The sequence below is a fragment of the Diadema antillarum genome, unplaced genomic scaffold, assembly GCF_040938485.1.
Source record: "Diadema antillarum isolate AM-2024a unplaced genomic scaffold, OU_Dant_1.0 scf00000172, whole genome shotgun sequence".
Lineage (NCBI taxonomy): Eukaryota > Metazoa > Echinodermata > Echinoidea > Diadematoida > Diadematidae > Diadema > Diadema antillarum.
Window position 1 is genome coordinate 1,661,629 of NW_027271061.1, and position 25,493 is coordinate 1,687,121.

General features: G+C 37.7%; 1 protein-coding gene across 1 annotated transcript; it reads left to right on the plus strand.

Annotated features, from left to right (window-relative positions):
- The first annotated feature begins 1,986 nt into the window (after window positions 1-1,986).
- Window positions 1,987-22,384, plus strand: LOC139722794 (phosphatidylserine lipase ABHD16A-like). The gene is made up of 18 exons (XM_071634083.1): window positions 1,987-2,116; window positions 3,925-3,981; window positions 4,888-4,954; window positions 5,549-5,721; window positions 7,578-7,642; window positions 8,172-8,344; window positions 9,233-9,378; window positions 10,685-10,748; window positions 11,779-11,828; window positions 12,407-12,571; window positions 14,371-14,434; window positions 15,238-15,301; window positions 15,903-15,959; window positions 16,801-16,863; window positions 19,873-19,949; window positions 20,497-20,595; window positions 21,478-21,524; window positions 22,286-22,384. Exons 1-18 carry the CDS (start codon window positions 2,048-2,050, stop codon window positions 22,382-22,384), a joined length of 1,599 nt encoding a protein of 532 aa, XP_071490184.1. The 5' UTR covers window positions 1,987-2,047.
- Window positions 22,385-25,493: the final 3,109 nt, after the last annotated feature.

Sequence of the window (25,493 nt, forward strand, 5' to 3'; positions counted from 1 at the left end):
TTTAGTCCAAATAGATTCGACTTGGGCAAGGTTGACTGTATATATGTGACCATGCATCACAAAACCAACAAAAAGTCACACACACTGATTTTGTGTGAGGACAGAAAATACCTGAAATGAGTCAACCCAGGTAATCTCGAGATTTTCATATTTTTGAAAGAGCAAGTCTTCTACGTTATGCTAAAGTTTGGGATCATAAAACAAACAGGAAATTGTCTTTTTAACAGTTTTTCTTGAACACTTAACTTTAAAAAAAAAAGAATAGTGTTACCCCTAGGTGTGTCTTAGAGTCCCCTTTTTATTGAAAACCCTGTACACACTCTTCACTTTGAACTCTAGTAATTTTGGAAAGGATGATGCTACTGCATTGAAAGTTGGTATTAATCATCGACAGAATGTGTTACGAAAGCACCCTCAATTTCAGCTTAATCTGATAATCCCTTCATTGTCATTGCTTGGGTGGGTTACATCCTGTTTTTTTGTCCCATTTATCGCACAGCTAGCACGCCTTGGTAAAGATTAAGCGCCTGAATAGACCTCTTTGCTCAGTTCAAATTTTTCTGGAGTGTGTGCTTTCTTTCCAATATTTAGATAGGTTAAGAGAGTCCATTTGAAATAGGGTATACATCATTTTAAAGCTTAAAGTCTGCTCTTTCAGAATCTGCCCTCAACTAAAATTCCATGGCTTGCAACGTCTTGTTGGTTTTGTGATGAAGGATCACATATGTATACAAAACAATCACACCCCTCCCTAAGATGACTTGCATGAACATTACATAACTCCCATTCATCAAGTAAGATTTTATAAAAGTGTGATTAAATCTTATGAATAGAAGTTCATTATTTTTTCTTTTATTTCTAAGGTTTTGCCATTTTGTTATGCAGTGATATCAGTCATTTGACATAAACCTGGTCAGGTGGTGTCATTGTCAGGTGTAATTTTTCCTTTGGTTTGCATTTGATTCAGTTCAGTTTTATTTTATTCATTTATTATTATGACTTTTTAAAATTCTTGATATTTGTGCATAACATAAATACATAGGAAATATATATATATATATATATATATATATATATATATATATATATATATGTATATATATTTATATATAGACACATGGTGTATTTTGGCTGATGATAAATACTACACTCCCATCAGCACCCCTGAAGATGATGATGACGCTTACATGAAAAGCATATAGGCCTAATTATGCAGTTTACAATGATGTAAATATATGCATATGTACAAGACACAGGTATAACATAGATACATGAAAATGCAAGGGATATATCCCTATAATATTTTTATAATATTATTATAGCATAGTATTAATGTCAGAAATACTATGATACCCAACAGTGGAAATATCAAACTACAGACCTAATTACATGTAAACTATACAAATGAGTGGGGCCTAGGCCTATACTGGTGTATTTTGGTTGATGAAAACAACTGTTCTTGCCCCCTGAGAGACTGCAAAGCTTTTATGCAGTTTATATAATAATTCTTGGCGACATCATTTCGAAATAAGTTACTAGTAATACATTGAAACAATGTATTAATAACGAGACAAATAAAAGAAAACCAACCCAATAACATCAAAAACACAGAAAGTAATATGAAAAATATGGGATATTTTAAAATCATAATTCATGAATATTCCGTGGTATGTGAAAATGAGCTGTCACTAGAAATGTACTATTAATTTGCTCTATCTGATGATAGGCTTTAGGCCTACTTTGAAGTATGAAATGACAAATGTAGAGAAATGGTGCTTTAAAAAACAAAATATATATATATATATAAATATCACACTCATGACCGATGACCGCAGCGATCAGCTGCCCAGAACAGCACATGGCAAGCATGCACCGTGCCGTACCGGTTACACATGGGGAATTCACCACCGTACTATACCATACCGCGGCCGAAAGGTAAAGACGGATCGTGATATGCAGTGCAGTGTGGTCATCACTTCAAAAAAAAAAGGTTGTCATTGAGAAACTGTACCTCAGAGAGAAGAAAGCACCTCGAAGTTTGGTCATCATGACTTCTCTTGTTCGTTGTATACTTGGCCCTAGGTTGTACCGAGTACACGCTCATGAAACGATCAGGGTAGGTGAACTTGGTTTTCTCCCCTCAATTCTAGGTTACATGTTTGATTTTGGACATTTCCGATGGCCCTGCGACTCGACTTGTCCGTGCGTTGGGATGAATGGGGATTAGTGCATTGTCCCAGATACTGGATTGCATGTTGGGAAACGCGTAAAACAGTTTTAAATTGAAAGACCTCCACTTACGATAAGGCTCAAGAGATATTGATTTGTTAAAATGATTAATAGTTGGTATGCATCTGTTCAATACCATGGCGTGCTTTTTTTTTTTTAACCTGGCATACTCGTGAAATAGGCCCCACCACTGCTGCGAGTCCTTACTAAAATAGTTATACTACCACGGTGGCTCGTCCCTCGCTAACCGCAGCAGCGACCCCATACGGACAAATATAGAGTAACTGCGTCAGTAAGCGGCCGTGCAGCCGTTCGCGGCAGGTACAACATACACGGTAATATACCGCTAAACACTGCAGTGATTGCACTGTTACATGCACACTACGCATATACTAACACACTAGCAATCAACAAAAACCAACCGATAAAATGGGCACGATCTCTGACAAAAGTGAAATTTTCTCACCTAAATGACAACATATCGCATCCAAAATGAAATTTTCGGTACTTCTTAACATAACAGTTAAGAAACAATTGTCCAAGAAACTTGATTTTTTGTCATTTTCTCGATGTTCATGGATTTTGAAAACATATCCTCACGAAAAATAGAACTTTCGCGAGCCGATGTGGGCTGCCATTTTTTTCGGAAATTGGATGTTACCATCGAAAAAAATGAGAAAAACACGAGAAAGACATCAACAACACCGCCAGAATTGCGATCTTGTTTGCGGCCAATGCATGTGGGCCCGCTATTTTCACGTGCTTTCGCAATGGGAATTGGCGCTTACGCAATGTTTGCGAGACATGTGAAGGCGTTCAGCTGAAGATCGCGGAGCACGCGCGCATTGCATAGGGATTGTACATCGTGCCGCAAGCAGAAATACTACGTCGCATATCGCCCTTATCGGCGAAAATTGTGCCGGGTTTTGCCCTGGTAAATCATGAAAACTGCGTTGGTCAATGGTAAATTTCTTTTATGAAAACAATTGCGTTAATGAATAATCTTGTCTATGATATATGAAATGGTTGAAAATAATTTGCCTGATTTGTTTACAAGTTGGAAAAACCCTTAACAATGCTTAAACTGCCGCAAACGGGATATTTTACTCTACGCCCCGCGACGGGGTTAGTCCCTCGCCTGTTCATACTCGTGAATTCAGCCCCACCATTTGGCGTTCATCGCATCGGTAGATAGGCACGGCGGTGGGGCTTTCTTCCACAGTATGATACTCGTGAATGCGGCCCCACCAAACGGCGTTTACGTGAGATTGATACAGCATAGCATCTTTCGTACTCCCTTTCTCCCGTTTTTTTATTTGGTCTTCAACATTTTATTCTCGGAAGGACTCCCTAATGGCCTTCAACTAATGACAATAATGATTAATGTAATGTTAATGGCCAATTTAACCATAATACAACCCTACCTAACCCTAAACCCAAAACCTACATTGTAACCTTGCTTGCTAATGCACGGGTGCACGCGCACTGTGATTGGGCCTATTTCACGATTTTGCCCTTATCCTCATGTCAATACAAGTGACAATTGTTCTTTGCCGGATCTGTGCAGTAAAACTGTGGCATTCAAGGTAAAAAAAGAAAGGTCGCTGCCAGTGGTATAAATAGATCACATAGAGATACTATGTTTTGTGTCAAACTTTATTGCATGATCAATACTGAGATCTCTTTCCTTCACAGGGTCATGACTATCAGCCAAATGCACTGGAAAAACACAGTGATAACATTATCAAACTGGTGAGTATTTCACTGATACATGCTTATGACAATGTTGTATGCATTACAGTGTATAATGCAATTGATAGTTTCATCATCTTACATAAAAAAGTTCTAGATATCCCACTAATATGCCAAATGCACATCATCTAGATCTACCAGATACTGTCAATACTGAATTAACAATCATGTCTTCTTTACCATTTTTCCATGACATAGAATTTTCATTTATTTACACTGAAGTAAAATGCCACTCGCTGAAATATTCTTTTTTTTTAACCTTCATTTAAAAAGAGTGAGATTAAATTTACTAAAGAAATGAAATCAGATGTAGAATGAGCAGGTACAAAATTGTATATTATTAATAGCAACCACTTGCAATTGGATGAGGTAATGTCATCACCTCACAGCTCTCCCTAAGGTTTGTACAGAAAAATGTAAAAATCTTTAGAGTCTATATTGGTCTGCAATTTAGTGCCTATGACCCCTCCCCCCCCCCCCCCCCTTGAATGTCATAATTGTAAACCTATCACCACTCTTTAATCACATTGAAGGTATAATGGAAAATAAATGGCTTTTTAAAATTTCCTATAGTGCAAATTTGTAAATCACAAAAATGTTTATGACATGATAGCCCTTTCATTTGCACACATGTAATTATGATGAATATCACTGTCTTGTGGGGGAAAAAAATGAAACTTGTGAAATATTCTTTCTAAAGTGAAATGTTTACATCCTTACATTTGTTATTGTTTACTGCGATTATTTTTTTTTTCTCAAGTCAACATGGGATGAGGTTTCCATTTCAGATGTTGACATTTCTCTGTGATATATTGGATGTCTTTCTTTTGGATGAAGGAATCACTAGCTATACTATATATACTTCATCACACTGATTGTGTCCAATATTCTGTGTCTTTTCTTCAGATCTCATTTTGCTGGTCATTCAGCTATTACACATCTCCTCTCATATTAACGTTCCTGTACAGAAGAGGTGAGTGTGACAAGCTTACAAATAACAGTAATCGAGGTATTTATATATATGCACTTTCAGCTTACGATGTATTCTAACCATCTAATATTTTCCTGTAAGGGTTAGCACTGTAAGCCTTCTGATTGCAATATCTTTGAGCTGATACCCAGTTTTATCTGTATGTGCCTATGCCAGTGAGCTTGGTAGAGAAAGATGTTTGGTACGAGCTCTTCTCAGTGTCTTCCATTTTGTTTCAATCCAGTTGTATTGTTTAATGAAGAAAAGAATACATCAATGTTTTGAATGGCAAAACTTAATGATGTTGACTGTGATTATGTCATCTCATTCTTACACATGTTTTATTTTATTTCATAAGTTCTGATACTTTTCATTTGTTATGTACATAATGAAAATGGTCTTATGTTACCCAAGGGTATTGCGACCCATACTAGAGGGAAAATAGTTTGTCAATCAAGTGTGCACCATAAGATAAAGTGACCCCCCCCCCCAAAAAAAAAAAAAAAGAAAGAAAGAAAGAAAGAAAGAATATCTCCTGTATTTCAAGTGCAGTAAGTATTGAGTTCTGCCTGTAATTTTACCTCTTCACTTGAACAGGATACTTCACACTAGAGGGCGCCCTAGGCCTCGGGAAGCTTGGTGGCATGGTGTTGCTCACTCTATGTGGGGCGTACTACATCAGGGGACTAGGCAGGATGAACAACCCAGAGTATATTGCCTTTATCAATCTTCTTGATGAGGTCACACAAAATAGCGAATCAGAGAAGAGGGTAAGTTATTGTCTCTTAAAGCATGATTCAAAGCTTTCTTAGCCTTAAAGGGACTGTACAGTACTTGTTGAAGTGGGGATTCATGTTTTGAACATTCCTTTAAAGTGAGATAATGAGAGACCTCTTATGAATTATGAAAGAGCATGCAATTTTAAGAAGGATTCAACGTTTATTTGATGAAAATTGGTTTTCAAATGGCTGAGATATCCAAAAAAGTGATAATAATGAAAGGCGTCAGGCCACGTCTTTTATTAGGATCTCTTTGTTTCACCTTGTCTTTGGATATCTCAGCCATTTCAAAACCGATTTTCGTCAAATAAACTTTTGATACCCCTTAGAATTGCATGCTCTTTGACATCTCTTAGAGTGGTATCTGAATATCTCGCAAAACATAAAAGCTAAATCCTCACCTCGACCAAAACTGTACACACCCTTTAAAGGTGTTTGTTGAACGTGACACAACTCATGTGCACCTGTGCATGCATCTTTATCAATTTGTGTTCCCTCTTTTCATTTCTCATGGTATCTGATTCTTAAAATGAACGCTACACGCTGGCACTGTCCAACAGTCCCTGACCAGTAAAAATCACTGTTAGACTAGTAACTTTTTCAGGAATGGATCAGTAGAAAATTGAAAAAACTGGGTACCTACTGGTTCGACAGACAGGTTATATTAGTAGAAAAAAATGGGTTGGTGTGCAGCCCTGCAAAATGCCGTCATGTTGAATAGGGAACATGTTTTGTTTTTGCCTGAACTTTCTTTGTCGAGGCCATGGTGATGGGTGCATGGGAGGGGTTTTCAGAGTTTCTTGGAGCCAGCATGTTGGTTTTGTTCGGGGTGATGTTCTTTTTTTCCACCTCTATTTTGGTACATAAATGATTTTTATGTTAAAGGTAATTAATTTTAGTGTGTTGAAGGAAAAAAAAATCAAAAGTTTTTCCGAAATTTAATTTTTCTGAAAGATACATAGGTACTTAGTCTTAGGTGACTAGTTATGTCATTTGTTAGTGGTGATATTCTTCTTACCTTCTGAAGGAGGTGAGCCAAGTGCAATTCCATAATGCTAGAAATATAGAAATATGTTAAATTATTCTTTACACCATCACTGTCACATTTTGTTGGACAGGTAACCTTATCCAACAGTGATGACAAAGTGATTTATCCATTATTTTAGGAATACACAACTTTTGAACAGATTGCTTGAATATCTGTTTCACTGATTTGTTCTAATATTTCTGCACTTGTTAAATCTATTATATATTTAAAAATGATTCCTCTATAAGAGGGAGAAAGGAATGAGGATATTCAGGGCATGGATTTTTTTTTTAATTCACCAAGACTTCTCTTATTCTTTTTGTGCCCCTCTTTTTGGGGTGGGGGTGGGGTGGTACGGGCAACTTCATTGATATCCCAATATCTCAGTTGAATAGTTGTTTGTTGTGTATTTATTTCTGTCACAATCAATCAAGCATATACAAATATGAAAAATAATAATACAATGTTAAGAGCAGCTGGATAAGCCTCACTCAGTAAATATTGCCATCATGGCTTACTGTTTTTCTGGGGGGTCCAGTTACACTTACAAATCATTTACTGCATAAACTACTAATTACAAATTACAAACGAACAAATAAAAAAACGTTCCCTCTATGTTCCTGTCCATTTTTCTCAATAAGATTGGCTACATTGGAAATTATTTTGATGGCCGTTTGGTAGCAAAAATGTCTAGTTTCAGCGGTCTCATACAGACCAACTATCTCCCAAATATGGTTGTATGTTTGACTTTAGAACATTTGCTCATCTCTTTGATGTATTATATGGACAATATGTTTTTGTTTCATTTTTATTTGCACAGAAAATGCTTCAGCTATATGACTTTGACTTCAGTGCATGGCCAGTAGATTATGAGTGGAGTACAAGGTAAGACACTAGCAATCCCTTTGATTCTTTCTTTGTTTTTAACTTAACTGATCTGAATGGCTCAAACATGATAGAAAAGTGTGTGCGTCCAATTACACAGTAGGTGCTCCAAGACTTAAAAACTGTATTACCATGCACCTTATTCATGTTATGTGTGCTGCAAGCCAAAATATGTACATGTGCATGTCACATTCATGCCAGGATCAGAGTTAATGTATTGATATTTGTGATTAGCACCTGACTGAAGAAATCCATCATGGAAATAAAAAATCTGTGAAAAATGTGGTGCATACAATTGAATCAACAGGGAAGCAGCAGTAAAGATGCTGGTTAGCATTTTTGTTTTCCAACTATTTTGTAAATCACCAGTCCATCCCACCAAGATAGTTTATAGTTCAATGATAAACCTCTAGACTATGTGTGTAATAATGCTTTGATAAAAAGAAGTTTTGTGGTAGAGAACTCCACAGTAAGTCTTCAAATGAGAGTATAATGCATTTATCATTGTCTCGTTCTCCAACCTCACCAGTTCCAGCCAACCCCTGTGGAAGAATCAATCCATGGCGGTCTCCCAAAGAGGAAGAGGGGTCACCAGCTGGCTTGGTGGGTTGCCATGCCAATTCCTCAGCTACCTTGCCATCCACACCTTTGGTTCCCGCATGGTGTACCCTGGGAGAACATCACTCCTCAACGCCGCAATATGTGAGTGTTTGGGTTTCCACGCTTGAGGGTTGTCGTGTTTAGAATAGAATAGTTATTCGTTATTCTTATCATTATTTATAGATAGGCAGTACCCACTGCTAGAAAGGAAGAGAACCAGCTTTGGTTGTCGAGTGAAGGCTTGGTAATGTAGTGAATACAGCACCCTATTAGCAATCAGGAGATTGTTAGTTCGAGTCTAACCCAAGTATGTATGCCTATTAATTTTTGATCATGTCTGCTACTAAAACGCTGAATAATCAATGCTTATTTATACATCAGTGAAAGGGAATTTGTTAATCAGTTTTGCTTTAGTTATGAAAGTCTGTGTGGCCCATGATTTAATAGATAATTATTTGAATTGATTATTGTTGTTTTGAAGGTGTTGTTAAAGAGATGTAAAATATTATGGATCTTGGCATTCAAAATAAAGGTATGTGTTCAACTGAAGTTGAAGGATAAAATGCTGAATTTTGTTTTTAAAAAAAAAGAAGAAATAAAAATGGTGTGCTATAGTGACATATACACCATCTATTTTAATCATCAATCACTTTATGCCTTAGCCAAATTAGAAAAAAGGATTTTCTTCCGTCAAAAAAAGCAACAACAAACAAACAATAACAAGGGCTAGGAGCTTATCTGCTGTAAAACAAACCTAATGTTTATCCATAGGCCTACCCTTTTGAAAAGCTTGCTACATGTATGGAATGCTCAAAAACAAAAACCATTAGATGAATGTGCACACGAGAGAGAAATATAGATAATTTAGGGAATTTTAAATGACTATGAAGGGGCTGTCAGAGCCGTGTGCTGGTTAATGTGAATCCATGTTTAAGTATGAAAAGCTTACTGAGGAATCCTGAACACAGTGGACTCCATGTTTCCTGATAGGGGCCCAACTCCTTCTTGGGAGGACCAAACTGATCGAGAAGGACCACGGCATCAGGGCCAAGCTGCAGACCAGGGACGGTAACAGCATCGACACCATGTTTGTGGACCGCCGGCTGAGGTCTGACTACCCCAACGGGCAGAAACTGGTAAGTTCCCTCATTGGAAAAGTGCTGCATTCATGTGTCCTCAACATTGGCATGCACTCATTCTCTGTGCCAGTTGATCTTTGACAGTTGTTTTTGTGCAGCGTATTTATTTGACTGATTCAATTGTTTAAGGTAACCTTGAGGTGTCCCAGTTTCACTGGTCTTAGCGTGAAGAAGTCTTACGCTAAAGTCTTTTTAACTCTCAGTTATCCTAGGTCTCCTAACGTAGTTGGTGAAAGAGGATGATCAATGTGGCCTGGGTACAAACTCAGTGAACACAGGAAGTTTACATGTGAACTGGGGATTGTGTGTAACCATGTGAATTTGGGCTTGTGTTGAACCGTTTCTGTGCCAGAACAGTTTGACTTTAAAACCCATTGAGGATGTGTCCCGAGTATACTTGGGCAAGTGTATATGGGAAATGCATGTTGTAGCAAAATCAGCCCGTCCTCAACAGGTTAATAGTTTGCCAAGTTCTTTCATTAGCATTCAGTAATCTATCCAAACTTGACCTAGAGCAAACCCACTGAGGTGTAACAATGTGCCTCAGTCTAACAGAAAGCCCAAGGTGACACAATAGGGATTAGGGGGATTAAGTAATCTCTATTCACTTCACTGACAATTAGTTTCCAGACATCTATGCCAGTCCATATCAGGGCGATCATCCCCCCCCCCCCCCCCTCGGCTGAATACTGGGTAGTGATAAGGTTAGAGTAAAGATTAGGCAGGGCTCCACACTAACTTTTTTTTTTGTGGCCCGATGGGGCCACCAAAATCATCAATTTCAAATTTTGGGTGGCCCGAGAGAAAAATTTGGTGGCCTGAAAAAAACCCAATAAAAAACATGAACTCACTGCATGCACTTAGGCATTTCTGGTGCAAAAAGTTATGAATTTATAGAAATACATTTAAAAAGGTGGTGGCCCGAGGCGGGCCACCAAATTTGCCCTTTTTTGAAATTTTTGGCGTGACTTTCATTTTTGGTGGCCCCGGGCCACCGGGCCACGGTTAATGTCGAGCCCTGGATTAGGGTTACAGCTTGGGTTAGGGTTAGAATTAGGTTTAGGATCAGGGTTTGGGGAAGGGGAGAGTCTGGGGTAATTGTCCAGGGGGTGATTGTCCTAGAGCCATGCCAGTCAGTAAGCAAAGCACAGGGAGGGTTATGCCCTGGATGAGGCCTCAGAAAGGGGCATTGCAAAACGTTTGTCAGTTTGGTAGCTTTCTTGTATGTTTGTGTAGCTGCTGCTGTTGTTTTTGGTTTTTTTTCTTCACAGCTTCCATCTTATTGTTACTTTTGCCTCTTTAGGTAATCACAAGTGAGGGAAATGCTGGTTTCTATGAGATTGGATGCATGGAAACTCCACTCAAAGGTGAGATGCGATGAGCCTTCTTGAGCGTGTTCATGTGAGCTGTGACGCCAGAAAAGGGCCCTTAGCGCTGTCGAGCACAAACACCATGAAATGGCGCGGAAGTTTGACAAACCAATACACGCAAAATAAGGTCAGCTAGCTAGCTACGCGCACATGCATAGATGCATCAAAAAGTGGCAGGATTTGGACAAAACCTGCTTTGTTGAATGTCATAATTGGGGCATTTATATATAGTAGGAGTAGAATTTTAGAAAATGGTTTGCATATCTAGTTATATCAGAGTTCATTGTACAATGTGGCAGTGAAAACTCATTTTCGGTATTTTATGCCCTAAGGGCCCTTTTCTCGCATCAGTGCCCATATATATTATGCATGTTACAACATTTTGTAGAAATTCCCCGACACTCTCACACTGGCAGGGTTATGCATGTTTCAAGGAGCGGTTTTGTTTGATGCATTTCTTTGTAGCATTTTATTTGAAATTTCAGTACAGTTTGCCGTCGAGGATCATGGAATTAAGGGGCATGGATATGACAGGTTTGTTTCATGCAATGCTAACTGAATTCAGATGGAGTCTTGGAGGGAAGCATATTTCAATAACCCAAATTTTAAACAATTTAGAATAAAAAAATCCTCTCAGTGAAGTCTTCTGTATGTTTGGCAATCCAAATTATACAATCAATTTTCCCCACCTTTTTTTTTTCTTAAATGCATCAATAGACTTTGTAGACTGCTATAATGAAATTAGTACTTTCTGCCAGCAGATACTGTATTTAAATGGGGTTATGTTCATGACAAAATACCGCACACCCATTCATTTATGACAATAGGCATGCAATGTGGTTAGGTGTTGCTGATGTGAGTGAGGAAGTAAGAACATCATTTTCTTCCCCTAATCTAACGTTAAACATTAAATAACTTCCTCATTATTGAGTGAAGAAAGGTGTTCAGAACTATTTGAACAGTAATGGTTTATCCATTTTGCATTAGATTTTTCTGATGTAATTTTGTAACTTTTTTTCCACCCTAGCTGGCTACTCTGTCCTTGGATGGAACCATCCTGGCTTTGGGGGAAGCACAGTAAGTTTTTTGGTTTATTTGATCTGAATTGATTTAATCTTGTTTGAATCAAATTGTTTTAGGAGAAAATGAGCACACCATGTAAGAATGGACAATTAACAGAGTTGCTTGTAAATGTCACCAAAATTTAGCATGTTATCATCAGAAAACTGGATTTTGTTAGTCTCTGATAATGGAAATGCATTTGTATTTGATTTCTCTGAATGGTAACATTCCCTGCAGTGAACCAGAAACAAAGAGAAAAAAAAAATGAGAGAGAGAAGGATTTATTTCATGAAGTTAGTCAATGTTTTCACCCAAATCAAATATTGTGTAAATTTTCACTTCAAGTACAATTGTAGCTCTTGAATATAGTTGCCAGGTATTGTATTCGAAAACTTCTCATGACACCTTTAGTACTTCGTCGGTTGAGAATGAGAAGGGAGTTAAGTTGCCTCGAACACTATGGGTTTACTTTGTGGCAATTTAACGGCCTTATCATTCTCACCTGACAACTTTGAGTAAGTACAATCCGTGTACATGTGCACTAAGATTCATGATGTACAGTAACTCAGACAGTCATCCTTTTATTTTTGAAGGGAGCCCCCTATCCAGACAGTGAGGGCAATGCTATCGCCGTGGTGATGCAGTATGCGGTGGAGGAGCTGGGATTCTCCTACGATGACATCAGCCTCTTTGCCTGGTCCATAGGGGGCTTTGCCACATCGTGGGCGGCGATGAACTATCCAGACTTGTCGTCTGTGGTGAGAACATTCAGATCGTTGGAAGCAGGATAGATCTGAGCCAGTGACATGCAAATTTTGACTGAAGGCATTGTCAGAAGCCCAGCTATTCCTTGTTTACATTCCTCTGTCACAGCGAACTAAAAACTGAAGAGTCATTTTGTTATCTCATTTGATTAATGTCTTTTCCTTACTTGTAGCAGGAAAAATATCTAAGATAATTTCAACAAAGGTGTTGGTAAGGGGTGCAAGGCTCGACACTAAGATCTCTGGATTTGACATTTTGGTGGCCCGAAAAAGAAATGCTGTAGTCAGAACTAAAAGCAAACGTAGGGATTCTATTTGACTTTTAGTAGCCCAATCAAGCCACCAACAGATAATCTTTTTGAAATTTGGTGGCCCCATATCAGATTTTAGTGGCCTCTGGCTACCGGGCAACTGCTAAGGTACGTAAAACCTTGTGTGAGTATGCTGAATGTGTTGCAACAGATGCTGTTTTCTCTCTTTTCCCTTCCCTATTCCTGCTCCCCCCTAAAAAAACCCCACCAAAAACAAAAACAAAAACAACAAAATCTGTGCACTCCAAATTAAAAGATTCTTATGTGATCTATGAGGTCATAGAAAGAAGTAAAAGTAAAATCTGTACACTCCAAATTAAAAGATTCTTATGTGATCTATGAGGTCATAGAAAGAAGTAAAAGTAAAATCTTCACACTCCAAATTAAAAGATTCTTATTTGATCTATGAGGTCATAGAAAGAAGTAAAAGTGCAGTTCAAACATGACTGCAAGTTGAGACACGCTGGTTTTGCTCTGTGAGTTTAAAATCAGCAATGTTTTTGTTTCCTGAACATGAACAGTAATATTGTAATCGCCTCTTAAAGGTGCAAAGATGAATAGTAGTACCAAAGCTCTCCCCTCACCTAACAATCAGTCATGGATATAAAGGGGATGTCATGAGCTAGATGATGCCAAGTAGAGTTGGTGATGATGTCCTCCTCCATTGCACGTCTAGTTAAAGTCTGTTGTCTCTCATCTTTTTCCTTTGAACATGACAAACACTTGGGTTGGGCAGAAGTTTTCACTGTGGCTCTTTATCAACCATTGCATAGTATTGTGTATTTGTAGACATACTATATACAGTCCGACCTCTTCTATCCGGCCTCCCTTTATCCGGATGTCTCTATTATCCGGATGCGATCTCGGCGCGATGGTTTTATTTTTTTTCCATTCTGATAATCACGGGGAAACTTGGGGATTTCAAACTCAAACAAAATTCCTATACACGAACTCACATGAAATACATATTATTCCCAACATAATTAACATACATTCACATCTAAGTTTCGTCTAAATAACATGCATTCAGACGTATACACTACCCCTAATGAGCACCGCAAGAACATGGACAGAAACATTTTCATGAAATCAGGACACGGTACAGGCGATCGTTCATTGAGCACATTATCAGAAATTCTGAAAGCAGACCAGCTGACGAGAACGTGACATGTTCATGTAAAACTAATGCAATACCTGTGCATGTAGCTACCATTGGGTATGTATGTAGCTGCGTGTATTAAACATTAAGTCTCTCGTATCCGGCCAAATCCCTTATCCGGATGAGCGCCGGTCCCGACATGTCCGGATAGGAGAGGTCGGACTGTATGACTTGTGGTGTATTGCCATACCAGTCTTTTAGGTTTTCTTTAAAACCAGACTTAATTTGGCCTGCCTGATTTTATATCTCATTGATTCGTAGAGTTATTATTTTGATAGTGTGAACTATATTGATGGAATTTTTGTCTTTTTTCTCTTGTGCAGACTGTAGATGCTACTTTTGATGACCTCGTTCCACTAGCCATAGCCAAGATGCCAGACAGCATGGGTAAGTGAGATTAAAACAGAAAGAATTATCTCAAAACAAAATAAAGCAAAACTTGCTTTTTTGACTATCTTATATGAACTTTCACACAGAGCTGCAGACTAATGGGATTTTGTGATATGAAGTTTTTTTTTTCCTGTAATAATAAAAAAATAGAAAATATGTTTTGTAAATGAAAATATATTTTTTATGATATTTCAATGGATATTCAAATTCTTTAGATTTTCTTGTTTCTTTACTTTTTATTCTTTATTTTTGCCAATGTGTGAGATTTGCCTTTTGTACTGCCCATCAAAATGTTTCATAGATCTGTAGTGATTGGCAGCCTTACTGTCATGAATATTGTATCACATGGTACTTAAAGGAATGGCAGATTCGTCATAAGCTTGAAAATCTTGAGCCATATTTTCCAAGCTAAGCTGGTTCCATTAGATCATCAAACTTTTGCTTTTTTAGGAGGACATTTAATATTGTGAAATATGACAGGAATACATGTCATTTATATTTTTGATCAAAGTGCTTGGCCTGTTAGGCCATCAATAATCAGAACATCCCTTTAACTTCTCTTTGCCTCCAATGAACTTGTTTTCCTGTTTCCTTCAAGACAAAGGAGACCAATTTTTCAAGGGAATGTGACTTTGAAATTGAATGTTGCATTGTATCTTTGATGGTGGTTGTCATCTGTAAGAATGGGTTGCAGTGTAGATTACTATAATTGTAAAGCCATATCAGTTCAGTGTGACTGTTGAAATGTGCCATTATAATTTTGTTGGTGTTTTTTTTTTTCGTTGGTCATATTCTTACAGCAAATTTTGTCAGCTCAACATTGAGGACATACATGAACATGAAGATAGCTGAAAATTTATGCAAGTAAGTTGACTCTGCATGACTCATGTGTTTTAGATGCATTCGCTAGCTTATATGAAAGTATATGAATCAGTGTGAGTATAGATGTGAGGTATGACTAGATTGAATTAACAAATTAAATCAGGCAGACTGGAAATTTTGGAGGCATGCCAAAATTGTTGAGAAGTTAGTGTAGACATTCCGTTATGGAAAAAGAGAAATAGAGAGAAAGAACTATACCTTCACGTCTTTAACAAGCTACAAGACATGTAAAGGCCTTTACCTTGACAATAGTCACACCACTTATGTACTGGATTCTTAAGGTTTGATGTTACACCCTCCGCTTCTTACAAGAGAATTACTTCTTAAAAAATCATCAGAATTACTCCTGTTTCTTTTACTAGACTATTTAAGCCTTTGTACGTGAAACATATTCAATTTGCCTCATATTTATTCCTTCTTTTTTAAAAAGATTATATTGTTTGTTTTGGGGTTTTGTCTTTGTTTTTACATAAGCTGTACACAGTTACAAAAATAACAACCCCTAATTAGTTAATGGGGTTGGGAAGTGTACTACTTCAGCGTAGGCTATCTTAGGCAGACTTGGGTTTGTTGTTTGCTTCAGTTACACAGGTCCACTCAGGATTATACGGCGAACCAAGGATGAGATCATCACGACATCGTAAGTCACCCAGTGATTGTCCTTAGGTTTTCCCACAGTTTGGCATTGTCTGTTTGATGGCCATGAGATGGATCTTCCCCAACACTGCATGAGACTTTAGTCTTGATTTCATTGCAGCAGATGAAAAAAAAAAAATGTGTAGCTGAATAAGTAGCAAAATAATACATAGATGACACTTTTTATAAAGGTCTGTTTGCCTTATCATTGTCATGTAGAACTGAACTGCTACACAAATATGTGAATATTGTATTAAATGTGTGGGATGCAATATTTCCCCCAAATACATGTAGCTTATTCTTATCAAGCTCTGTTTGTTTAATATTTTTTTTTTATGAGGCTCTTTTATAGTTTTGTTTATCTCAATAGTCCTTCCTTTGTAGCAACATCATGAAATGGACTATCTCAAAATTGTGTGTACTTTTTGTTGTTGTTGTGAACACTAGCATGATACTATGACCAGTTGTGTTTATGTTATGCACAGTATCACTGTATTGCATGCTATTGTGGAACAGGGTAGATAAACAAGTAAGAAAAATTAATGGATGAAAGAAAATAATTCATAGGAAGGTAGATATACAGATGAACAGGTGGATTGACAACTGGATACATGTATGTAGAAAGATATAGGGAGATAATTTGGCTACTAATGTGGGCTGCTACTATTTGCACCTCATTTTGTGTATATTTTTGAGATGAAGTTAAAACTCAGACTAGCTCGCAGACTAGATGTTGATGAACCTTCCAAGCATTAAAAATTGTCAGTACATGAAATAATGCATTCAGCTGAGCTCAAAAATCATGTGACTCCTCTTCATGACCTCTCAATGCTCTCTACCTGCAGGGAAATCCCCGAAGTTGCTTGTAACCGAGGCAATGACCTGCTCATCAAAATCCTTCAGTCAAGGTTAGTCTCTATTTTGTTTGCTGATTTTGCAACTACCACTGCTGCTGCTGCTACTACTACTACTACTACTGCTACTACTACAGTGAAACCCCGTTATAGCGAGGTCCGTGGGACCGGCGATATTACCTCGTTATAACCGGTACCTCGTTATAACCGTACGCATCAAAAACAAAGAAAAACATAAGCACGACATCATATACCCATCAATGAAACTTAAGATCATAAGAACATCCTTTGCAATGTTATTACACGATTATGGATCATTAGTACTGAGATAATAAAGGGAAATTATTTGTGAATTAGACGAAAAAGTAGGGGTTGAAATAAGTTAATTCTTCATTGTAATTCTTGTTTGTTAATTTTTTCTAAAACTAGCGCAAATAGAGTAAAATACTGGCGCTGTTTACGTAACTTGCGAGGTATTTCTACGCTCTTGGTGCCCAGCGGGAATGCGATGATTTCATGAATTATTTCGGCTGTAATCTTGTACAATATACAATGTATATGATTGTTGCGCTCGAAGGGATTAAAAATGCGTTCTTTATTTTCTTCCGAAAATCTCTTCGCGATTTGTACATCCGTTCTTGAAAAATATGCGACAGGATTGAATGTGGAAGGTTACGTTGTGATCCTTTTCAGTACGCAAATCTATACCTCATAGATCATTCTGAAAGAAAGAAAAATCTTCATTGTGAAATGTGCTCGAAGGGATTAAAAATGTGTTCTTTATTTTCTTCCGAAAATCTCTTCGCGTTTTGTACATCCGTTCTTGAAAAATATGCGACAGGATTGAATGTGGAAAGTTACGTTGTGATCCTTTTTAAGCAAATTTATACCTCATAGACCATTCTGAAAGAAAGAAAAATCTTCATTGTGAAATGCAGCGTTAAAATCGTGATAATGAACAAACCCAGATCTATTCAAACTAATAAATGCGTTTGTTTCTTTTTCTGATTTAGGTTAACATGCGTTATTCAACTATTTTTTACGCTACTGTTACCCGGCGAGTTCGCGATAATTTCAGAGTAGCATACATGCGTTGTTTACCGTTAACTTGCGAGGTATTTTACGCTGTTGGTGCCAGGCGGGAATTCGATAATTTCATGAATCATTTCGGCCGTAATTTTGTACAATGTATGATAGTGGCGTCTGAAGAGATTAAAACTGCATTCTTTATTTTCTTTCGAAAATCTCTTTGCGTTTTGTATATTCTTGAACTGTTAAATGCGCTCTTGTTTCTTTTTCCGAACACCGATTAAGTATAGTGACATGCGTTATTCAACTATTTTTACGCTACTGTCCCCCGGCGAGATCGCTATGATTTCATCAATCATTTCGGCTTTAATCACACACACTCATATTTAAATTATCATTTGTTAAATGATAATGAACAAATCCCAATCTATTCAAATTAATAAATGCGTTTGTTTCTTTTTCTGAACACCGATTAAGTAGGTGAACATGCGTTATTCACCTATTTTTACGCTAATGTCACCCGGCGGGATCGCGATGATTTCATTAATTATTTAGGCTTTAATCATCCACAATCATATTTGCTAACCAGCAAAAGAACTGGAAGTTGGAACTAACAATGGAAAGGATATAATGATGAGTTGTACACGCATTCCAATTGTCCATTTTTGGCCAAAAGTGTCACTACATGTACATGAAAAGTTTTTGAATGCGTTATCTTTTTCTTTTTTTTTCTCATTGCGCTGTGGTCTTCCCTAATATCACGCACGCGTATCTCGCGAAAAAGAAAATTGAATGATTATGTTTAATGATTTAGTAGGAACACAGGAAGGCATTCCTGTGTCTTATCGCGTGATTTAGAAGAAAACATGGAAGGAACGGTTCTCTGCAAAACGGAAAAAAGACGTGAATAGCGTGAATTCGGTTTTCAGTGTTTCGTTTGTCGCGTGTTTGAAAGCGGCAATTTAGTCAAGAAATGGAACCTCGTTATATCCGATCAAATTGCTTATGTTTTTCTTTATCATGATGCACCGAAATTGTCCTCGTTATAACCGGAATCTCGTTATAACCGAACTCGTTATAACCGATTCGTTCTGCCATAGGTTTACACGCAAAGGAAAACGGGACCAACGCGATCACCTCGTTATAAGCGGTTCCTCGTTATAACCGAACTCGTTATAACGGGGTTTCACTGTACTACTTGTACTACTACTTGTACTACTACTACTACTGCTACTATTACTACTACTTGTACTACTACTGCTACTGCTACTACTACTACTACTACTTCTACTACTACTACTACTGCTACGACTACTACTTGTACTACTACTTGTACTACTACTACTACTGCTACTATTACTACTACTTGTACTACTACTGCTACTGCTACTACTACTGCTGCTACTACTACTATTACTACTACTGCTACTACTACTGCTGCTGCTGCTGCTATTGCTGCTACTACTCCTACCACTACTACTGCTACTACTCCTACCACTACTGCTACACTGTTGCTACTACCACTTGTACTACTTCTACTGCTACTGCTACTTTCACTAAACATGATGATGATAATAATGGTAGTAATACTGACGATGATAATAGTAATGATACAGTTCTTCTTGTGCAATGCCTTTATATATCATGTATTATTATAAATGATTTACAACATAATGCTTTTACTCATTGAAAAAAAATTCTCCATTACCTGCCCTCTCATATGCTTCACCAATGTTTTTCAGTTGCTGATTAAACCACTTAAGGTTTAATTTAAAATCAAAATCACATACCTTGTATTTTTCAGAGGAGCCGTACAATACAAGCTCTGCTTCAGCCAAGACTACCTCGTCTTTCTTTCCTCTCAAACTCTACTTTGCCACATTCTTGTTTACTTTTGTCTAATTTCTGTACTGTATTGATTTCTTTTGCAAGAATATGTGTATTCTTTGTTGAAAAATCTTGAAGAGAGACGAATAAATGAACATGAACTTGAACTTGAACTGTTTCTACTTGCTTTGCCCAACATTCCTGCAGGTATCCGAAGCTCTTGACAGAAGAGGTGACTCAGATCCTCAGGCAATTTCTTGGAATCTCAGACCACCTCAACATGTGTGAGTAGATTCATTTGTGAGCTGAGAAACGTAACGATGAAGTGTCCATATATTTCATCTCATTTGTTAAAGTGCGAGCATACACAATTTATTGACAGAGCAAATACCAGTCACTGATATCGGTACTTACCTGGTATAAATCTATTTCTTACTGTGATGCATTTTCCACTCATATGTAGCATAGAGACTGGTAGTATGGCCAATATATGGCTGTCCCTTGGCTTGTGAATGTAATGCTCCCATTAAACATGATGAATCCCATGTGCAAACAAGTTCTTTATTAATGCACATTTCATGCTCTCATGTTTTGTTATGTTTTGTTTTGTTTTTGTTATTGCTTTCTGATTGTTAATGCCATGTAGTTCAACTTGATATACGCTTGTATTGTGAGAATTGGAGATGATGAATTTGAACCAGGCAGACATCTCTGTAAAGTTTTACCTACTTCTTGGACAAGTCTCTGAAATTTTACACCTTAAATACTTTTGTGTGGATTGTTTCCAAAGCTGTTAACTGCATATTATTTTGGAATATCTGTTTTGGTTAGTGTCCATGTACTCTGCCTTTGAGGTTGAGGATTCTGCCTGTCTACGAATGCTGAAGGAGTATGCCGACAAGCACTCCACCAAATTCCCCATGCTTATTGGTGAGTGAAAGTTCTTCACTGTTGCTGTCATTTAGATCAGTGCTTCTCAACCAGTGGGCCGCAAAGCTCTTGCAGTTGGGCTACGATGTCAGCCAAAAATGAAATAGAACTGATTGGCCAAGATTGTGTCGACTTAAAAAAAAAAAGGTTGAGAAGCACAGATTTAGCCGCGTTGAGGAGAATGTCTCCCCGTGTTCTGAAAAGTGAACTTTTCACAGTATGGTAGATGATGCATATGGGATGAATCCATTGTATTTTGTTATTCAGAATGTTCATGTTATTCTCAGTTTTCTGGGAAATGTTTGCAACAGATTGAGTTACTACACAGTTTCAGAGAACAATATTCAGGGACTTTTTTTCAGAATATTAGGAATTCCTTTTTATCATAACAAGGAAGAATATTACAAAGATTGGTTATATTTTTATTTATGTCTGCTACATAATCTAAAGACTATGGTCCTCGAAATGATTTTAAGGTCAGTTTTGCATTCTGGTAAGCCGGTACCTTTGGGAAGGAGGATGTAGGTTGCATCTACAATGTATACATTATTCAAAAAGTGATATTGATATCACAGTTAGCAAAATAATCGAACAGCCCCACGATTTTGTGGTTGTGTGTGATAACTTTTTCTCAGTGAGAATGATTACTACTCTCTTTATGATTATGCTTTCACCACCAAGAGATCTGTGAACAAATATCCCTGTGTCAGTAAGTTGTTTTCAAAATAGTTGATTCTTTGACTACCGGTACTGTCTACAGAAAAAAATCAAATGGTAGGACTCAGGAGCTGAGATGTTATAAATTGGGAACATTATCTAAACAGTGCCTTAAAGAGTCGTTGCAAGTGGGAGAGACAAAATTATTTTGCCTTCCTTCCACAGGTGAAGATCTACCTCATGCCAAGAAGGTGCAGTTGACGCTCTACTTGGTGAGTCTTATTCCTCATCCTGCATTATTCCTGTGAAATGAGGCCATCCAGTGCGATGATTGCTATTATGAAGTATTTACCCTTCTGCTAGATAGAATTTTGTCCAATGCACTGTTAGGCTTTTGAAAACATTCTCTGTATGATGTTTACGCATGTATCAAAGTGTGTGCTGTATTTGTCTCTGGTTGTATGTCATGTGTATTGGCCGGCACCACTCAAGTCCTGTAGTGAGTCTGCACCTTGTTACACTCGACTCTATGGGATTACAGATGTTAGCGCAAGAGTATGCAACAACAGCTCTTAAAAGTGGTCGTCTCTTGATGAAAAGGAAAGAGGGAGATGCATATACACATTATGTATGTACACGTGTGTGTGTACATATAGATGTGCTTGTGTATGCATGTAATGTATATTTTGTATGAATTAGTTATCAACATTTTTTGTTTTGTTGTGGAGCAAATCACCCACTAGGCAGAACTCCATCACAACAACAACTACAACAACAGCAGCACCAGCAACAAGAACAAGAACAAGAACAAGAACAACAGCAGCAACAACAACAACAACAACAACAACAACAACAACAACAAGGGAGAGAGCGAGAGAGAGAAAGAGTAGGAGTCCAAAAGTGAAATGGGAGAGGGAGTTTTAGTTACAAAAAGGAACAGATTGATTAAAGTTGGTTAAGTTGAGATTTTCATTTTTCAACCGCTTCATTCTGTGATTTCTGTCTAATGCGTTTTTTTTTCTTCTGTCACCAGACGACAAAGTACATGACTGACTTTGACTCCACCCACTGCACACCGCTTCCTCCGTCGTACTTCCTACCTCCCTGGTCTCTGGACGATGAGATGAAATGAGGCGATGATGGCTTCAACGCTGTTGATGTCTCTTAGTCATTCCAACACTTGCCCCATGGTATCAGCATGAATGCACCATGAAAGTCTGGTTTAAGTAGACTAGTCTGAGACGGTTCCATGACATTTTGCTCCTACGACAATTGCTCCCGTGACATATTTGCAAGATAAGCCAAAAACACAAATACTACCCTCAAACGTAACCCTAACCCTAATCATATTCCTCACATCAAACTGAACCTAGAACCTTATTGTAACCCTAACCCTAACCCTAAGTCCTTGGAGAAAATGAGACTAGAGCATTTGTCGCAGGAGCAAGTGTTGTGTCACCATTTGAGACACACTGGAAGCAAGAAAAAAAAAAAAAGAAAATGAAAAGAGAGTGTATGCCGGATGAAAAAATATAATTCAAATTCATGTAACTTCTCTTTTGCATGTTACATACTTGTGTGAGCAATTAGACATCTTTTTTTATGCCTCCGCCCGAAGGGTGCCGGAGGCATTATGTTTTCGGGTTGTCCGTCCGTCCATACGTCCGTCCGCATTGTTTACGCGATAACTTGAGTGATATTGAATGGAATTTTACCAAACTTGGTCCAGGTGTAAAGTATGATGGGGCAATTACTTGATTAGATTTTGGGTGAAATCGGCCGAGATCAAAGGTCAAAGGTCAAGGTCAAATCATGAAATTGTGTCCGTTTACGTGATAACTCAAGATTGGATTCAGCAAATTTCACCAAACTTTGTCAAAAGATGACATATGATGGGGCAATTACTTGATAAGTTTTTTAGTGAAATTGGCCAGAGGTCAAAGGTCAAAAGTCAAGGTCAAATGCTCAACATTTCACTATTTTCCCCATATCAATGCAATTCCTGAAGGTATTTTCTTGAAACTTAGTGTATACATGAATTACCAAATGAAGATTCTCCAGAGAGAGTTTCAGGTCATGAGGTCAAAGGTCAAAAGGTCAGAGGTCAGGTGAAATCGTTAAAATTTAACTTTTTTCTTCATATCTTGCAAATGGTTCAAGGTATCTTTATGGAACTTGGTACATATTGTACATGTACTGACTGGCAGGGATTATCGAGGGAATTTAGGGGTCATGGGTCAAAGTTCAAGGTCAACTCCTCAAAATTTCACTATTTCCCTAGGAGAACCATGCATTATGGCGGAGGCATACCAGTCGCCATAGCGACATTTCTAGTTGTTTTTTTTTAACAATTATGTTTCTGTAAAATAAAGTAATTCTGTGACCAATGTGGTGTCTGTGGACAGACTGCCATCACACAGCTATGGGAATGCTACTCTGTGAGCAATAGGAACAACATTTGGCGTTGCCATAGTACAGAAGACATGTCACTACACAGCTAGCTCAGTTTGGGGAATGGGTGTATTCATGATGCCTGCTTATTCATTGCCAAAGAAAAAAAAAAATGAAACAACTCTCATCCTATCCAGCATAGAAAATAATAACATCTTGAACATATAATTACACGGAAATTCTGCAGCGGATGACAAGAACTACAAAAAGAATAGGCATTTTCCATTTCACCTGAAGAAAATCAGTGACGCAATACTTGTAAAACATAACTAAGTAATCAAATTTCAGATATGGGCTGACTTAATGATAATGATCTTCCTTAAATGTATGAGGGGCTGTGTAATTTTTGTACAGTGTCTGTATAGGCATAGAGTGCCCATTGTCAAAATATTGAGTGTCATGTTTTGTCTGAACTGTCCCTTAAATGAGCGTAATTTCAAGAGGGGCCATTAAGGAAGTGAAAGTTTAACCCTGAAATCTCAAACATTTTGTGCGCTAAGATGTCTGCCAAGGCAGAGTGGAAATGTGTGCCAAGTGGTCATACATTGTATTTATTGCGTGCATTTCGTGGAGGAATAAAATGTAAGTTATAGACTTACGGTATAATTCAGTGCTCTATGATGTACATACAGATGAGTGATGTACATACAGATGAGTCTCGAAATCACACAAACGGTTGACGACTGCTGGTTGATATCGAAGGGTCATTCGTGATACAGTTGTACTGTAAAAGCTGGTTTTTTTTTGTGTGTGTGTTGGTACAGATATTTTGTCAATGAGGTCTTGTACATTGTCACGCGATGTTGTTTTCGCGATTGACACTGAGACTATCGTAAGTGCAGTAATGCCTGTGTCCATTTACTCTGCCACTTTATGCGATTAAGATCGGGTGGTGATATTTTCACGTGTTATTAAATTCGTGGCCCAACAGTGATTGGCAAAATTGGTGAAAATTAAACCATCAGGAAAATAATAGCTTTTACAGTGACTTAACTGGGAGCACCTAGAAGGTTTGTAGCAATATCAGCCTCTTTTCATTGAAGGGATCAATAACTTCACTCTGATTGCATAAGTTAATGAGACAATTGATCATGCATTTCTTAAAATTGAATTTGTGAGTTGGCTGATTTACAGACATGAATAATATGAATCAGGCAAATAAATACATGGTATTTCCCCCCCCCCCCCACACACACATTGTACACACACACACACACACACACACACACACACATGCACTGATGCAAGCACATGCACATACAATGTACACAAGGACAGCAGCAGGCCAGTCGATGATGTTAAGAGGGGCATGGTCGGAGTGGTTAAAGTGATACCATTTCAGGGATTGATGATTGTAGCAGAGGTTTGTTGCTGTGTATGAAACTTCCCTGTTATGAATTTATGTCCTCCGTGTTTAACATGTCCATAAAATCAAAATAAGCCCAAAAACTTCTGTTTACTTTTGTAAGCAATTTATGCTTAAAACATCATTAAGGCAAAAACAAACAAATATGACTTTACAAAGTTCCACTTTCAGTCACTCTATTGTAATTATAGATGGATATCATCAATCTGCTGATGAAAGTGGCTGGAATTGAATGATAAAGTGATGTTGTGATCAGATGGTCCATATTGTTCTGTGACATGAATGAACACATGTGTGATTGCCATAGCCAGTGGAATTATTAGTCTGTATTTACTGGTGATGCCTGCTCACAGTGCTGGTGAGCCTCGCATGATATGGTGCAATCTAATTGGGAAATTAAATGCTGTAAGATAGATTGTAAATA

Coding starts and splice junctions, on each gene's coding strand:
- LOC139722794 (XM_071634083.1), top strand. CDS start 2,048: ATGACTTCTCTTGTTCGTTGTATACTTGGCCCTAGGTTGTACCGAGTA. Junction 3,982..4,887: donor GTGATAACATTATCAAACTG/GTGAGTATTTCA, acceptor TCTTTTCTTCAG/ATCTCATTTTGCTGGTCATT. Junction 10,749..11,778: donor CATGGAAACTCCACTCAAAG/GTGAGATGCGAT, acceptor TTTCCACCCTAG/CTGGCTACTCTGTCCTTGGA.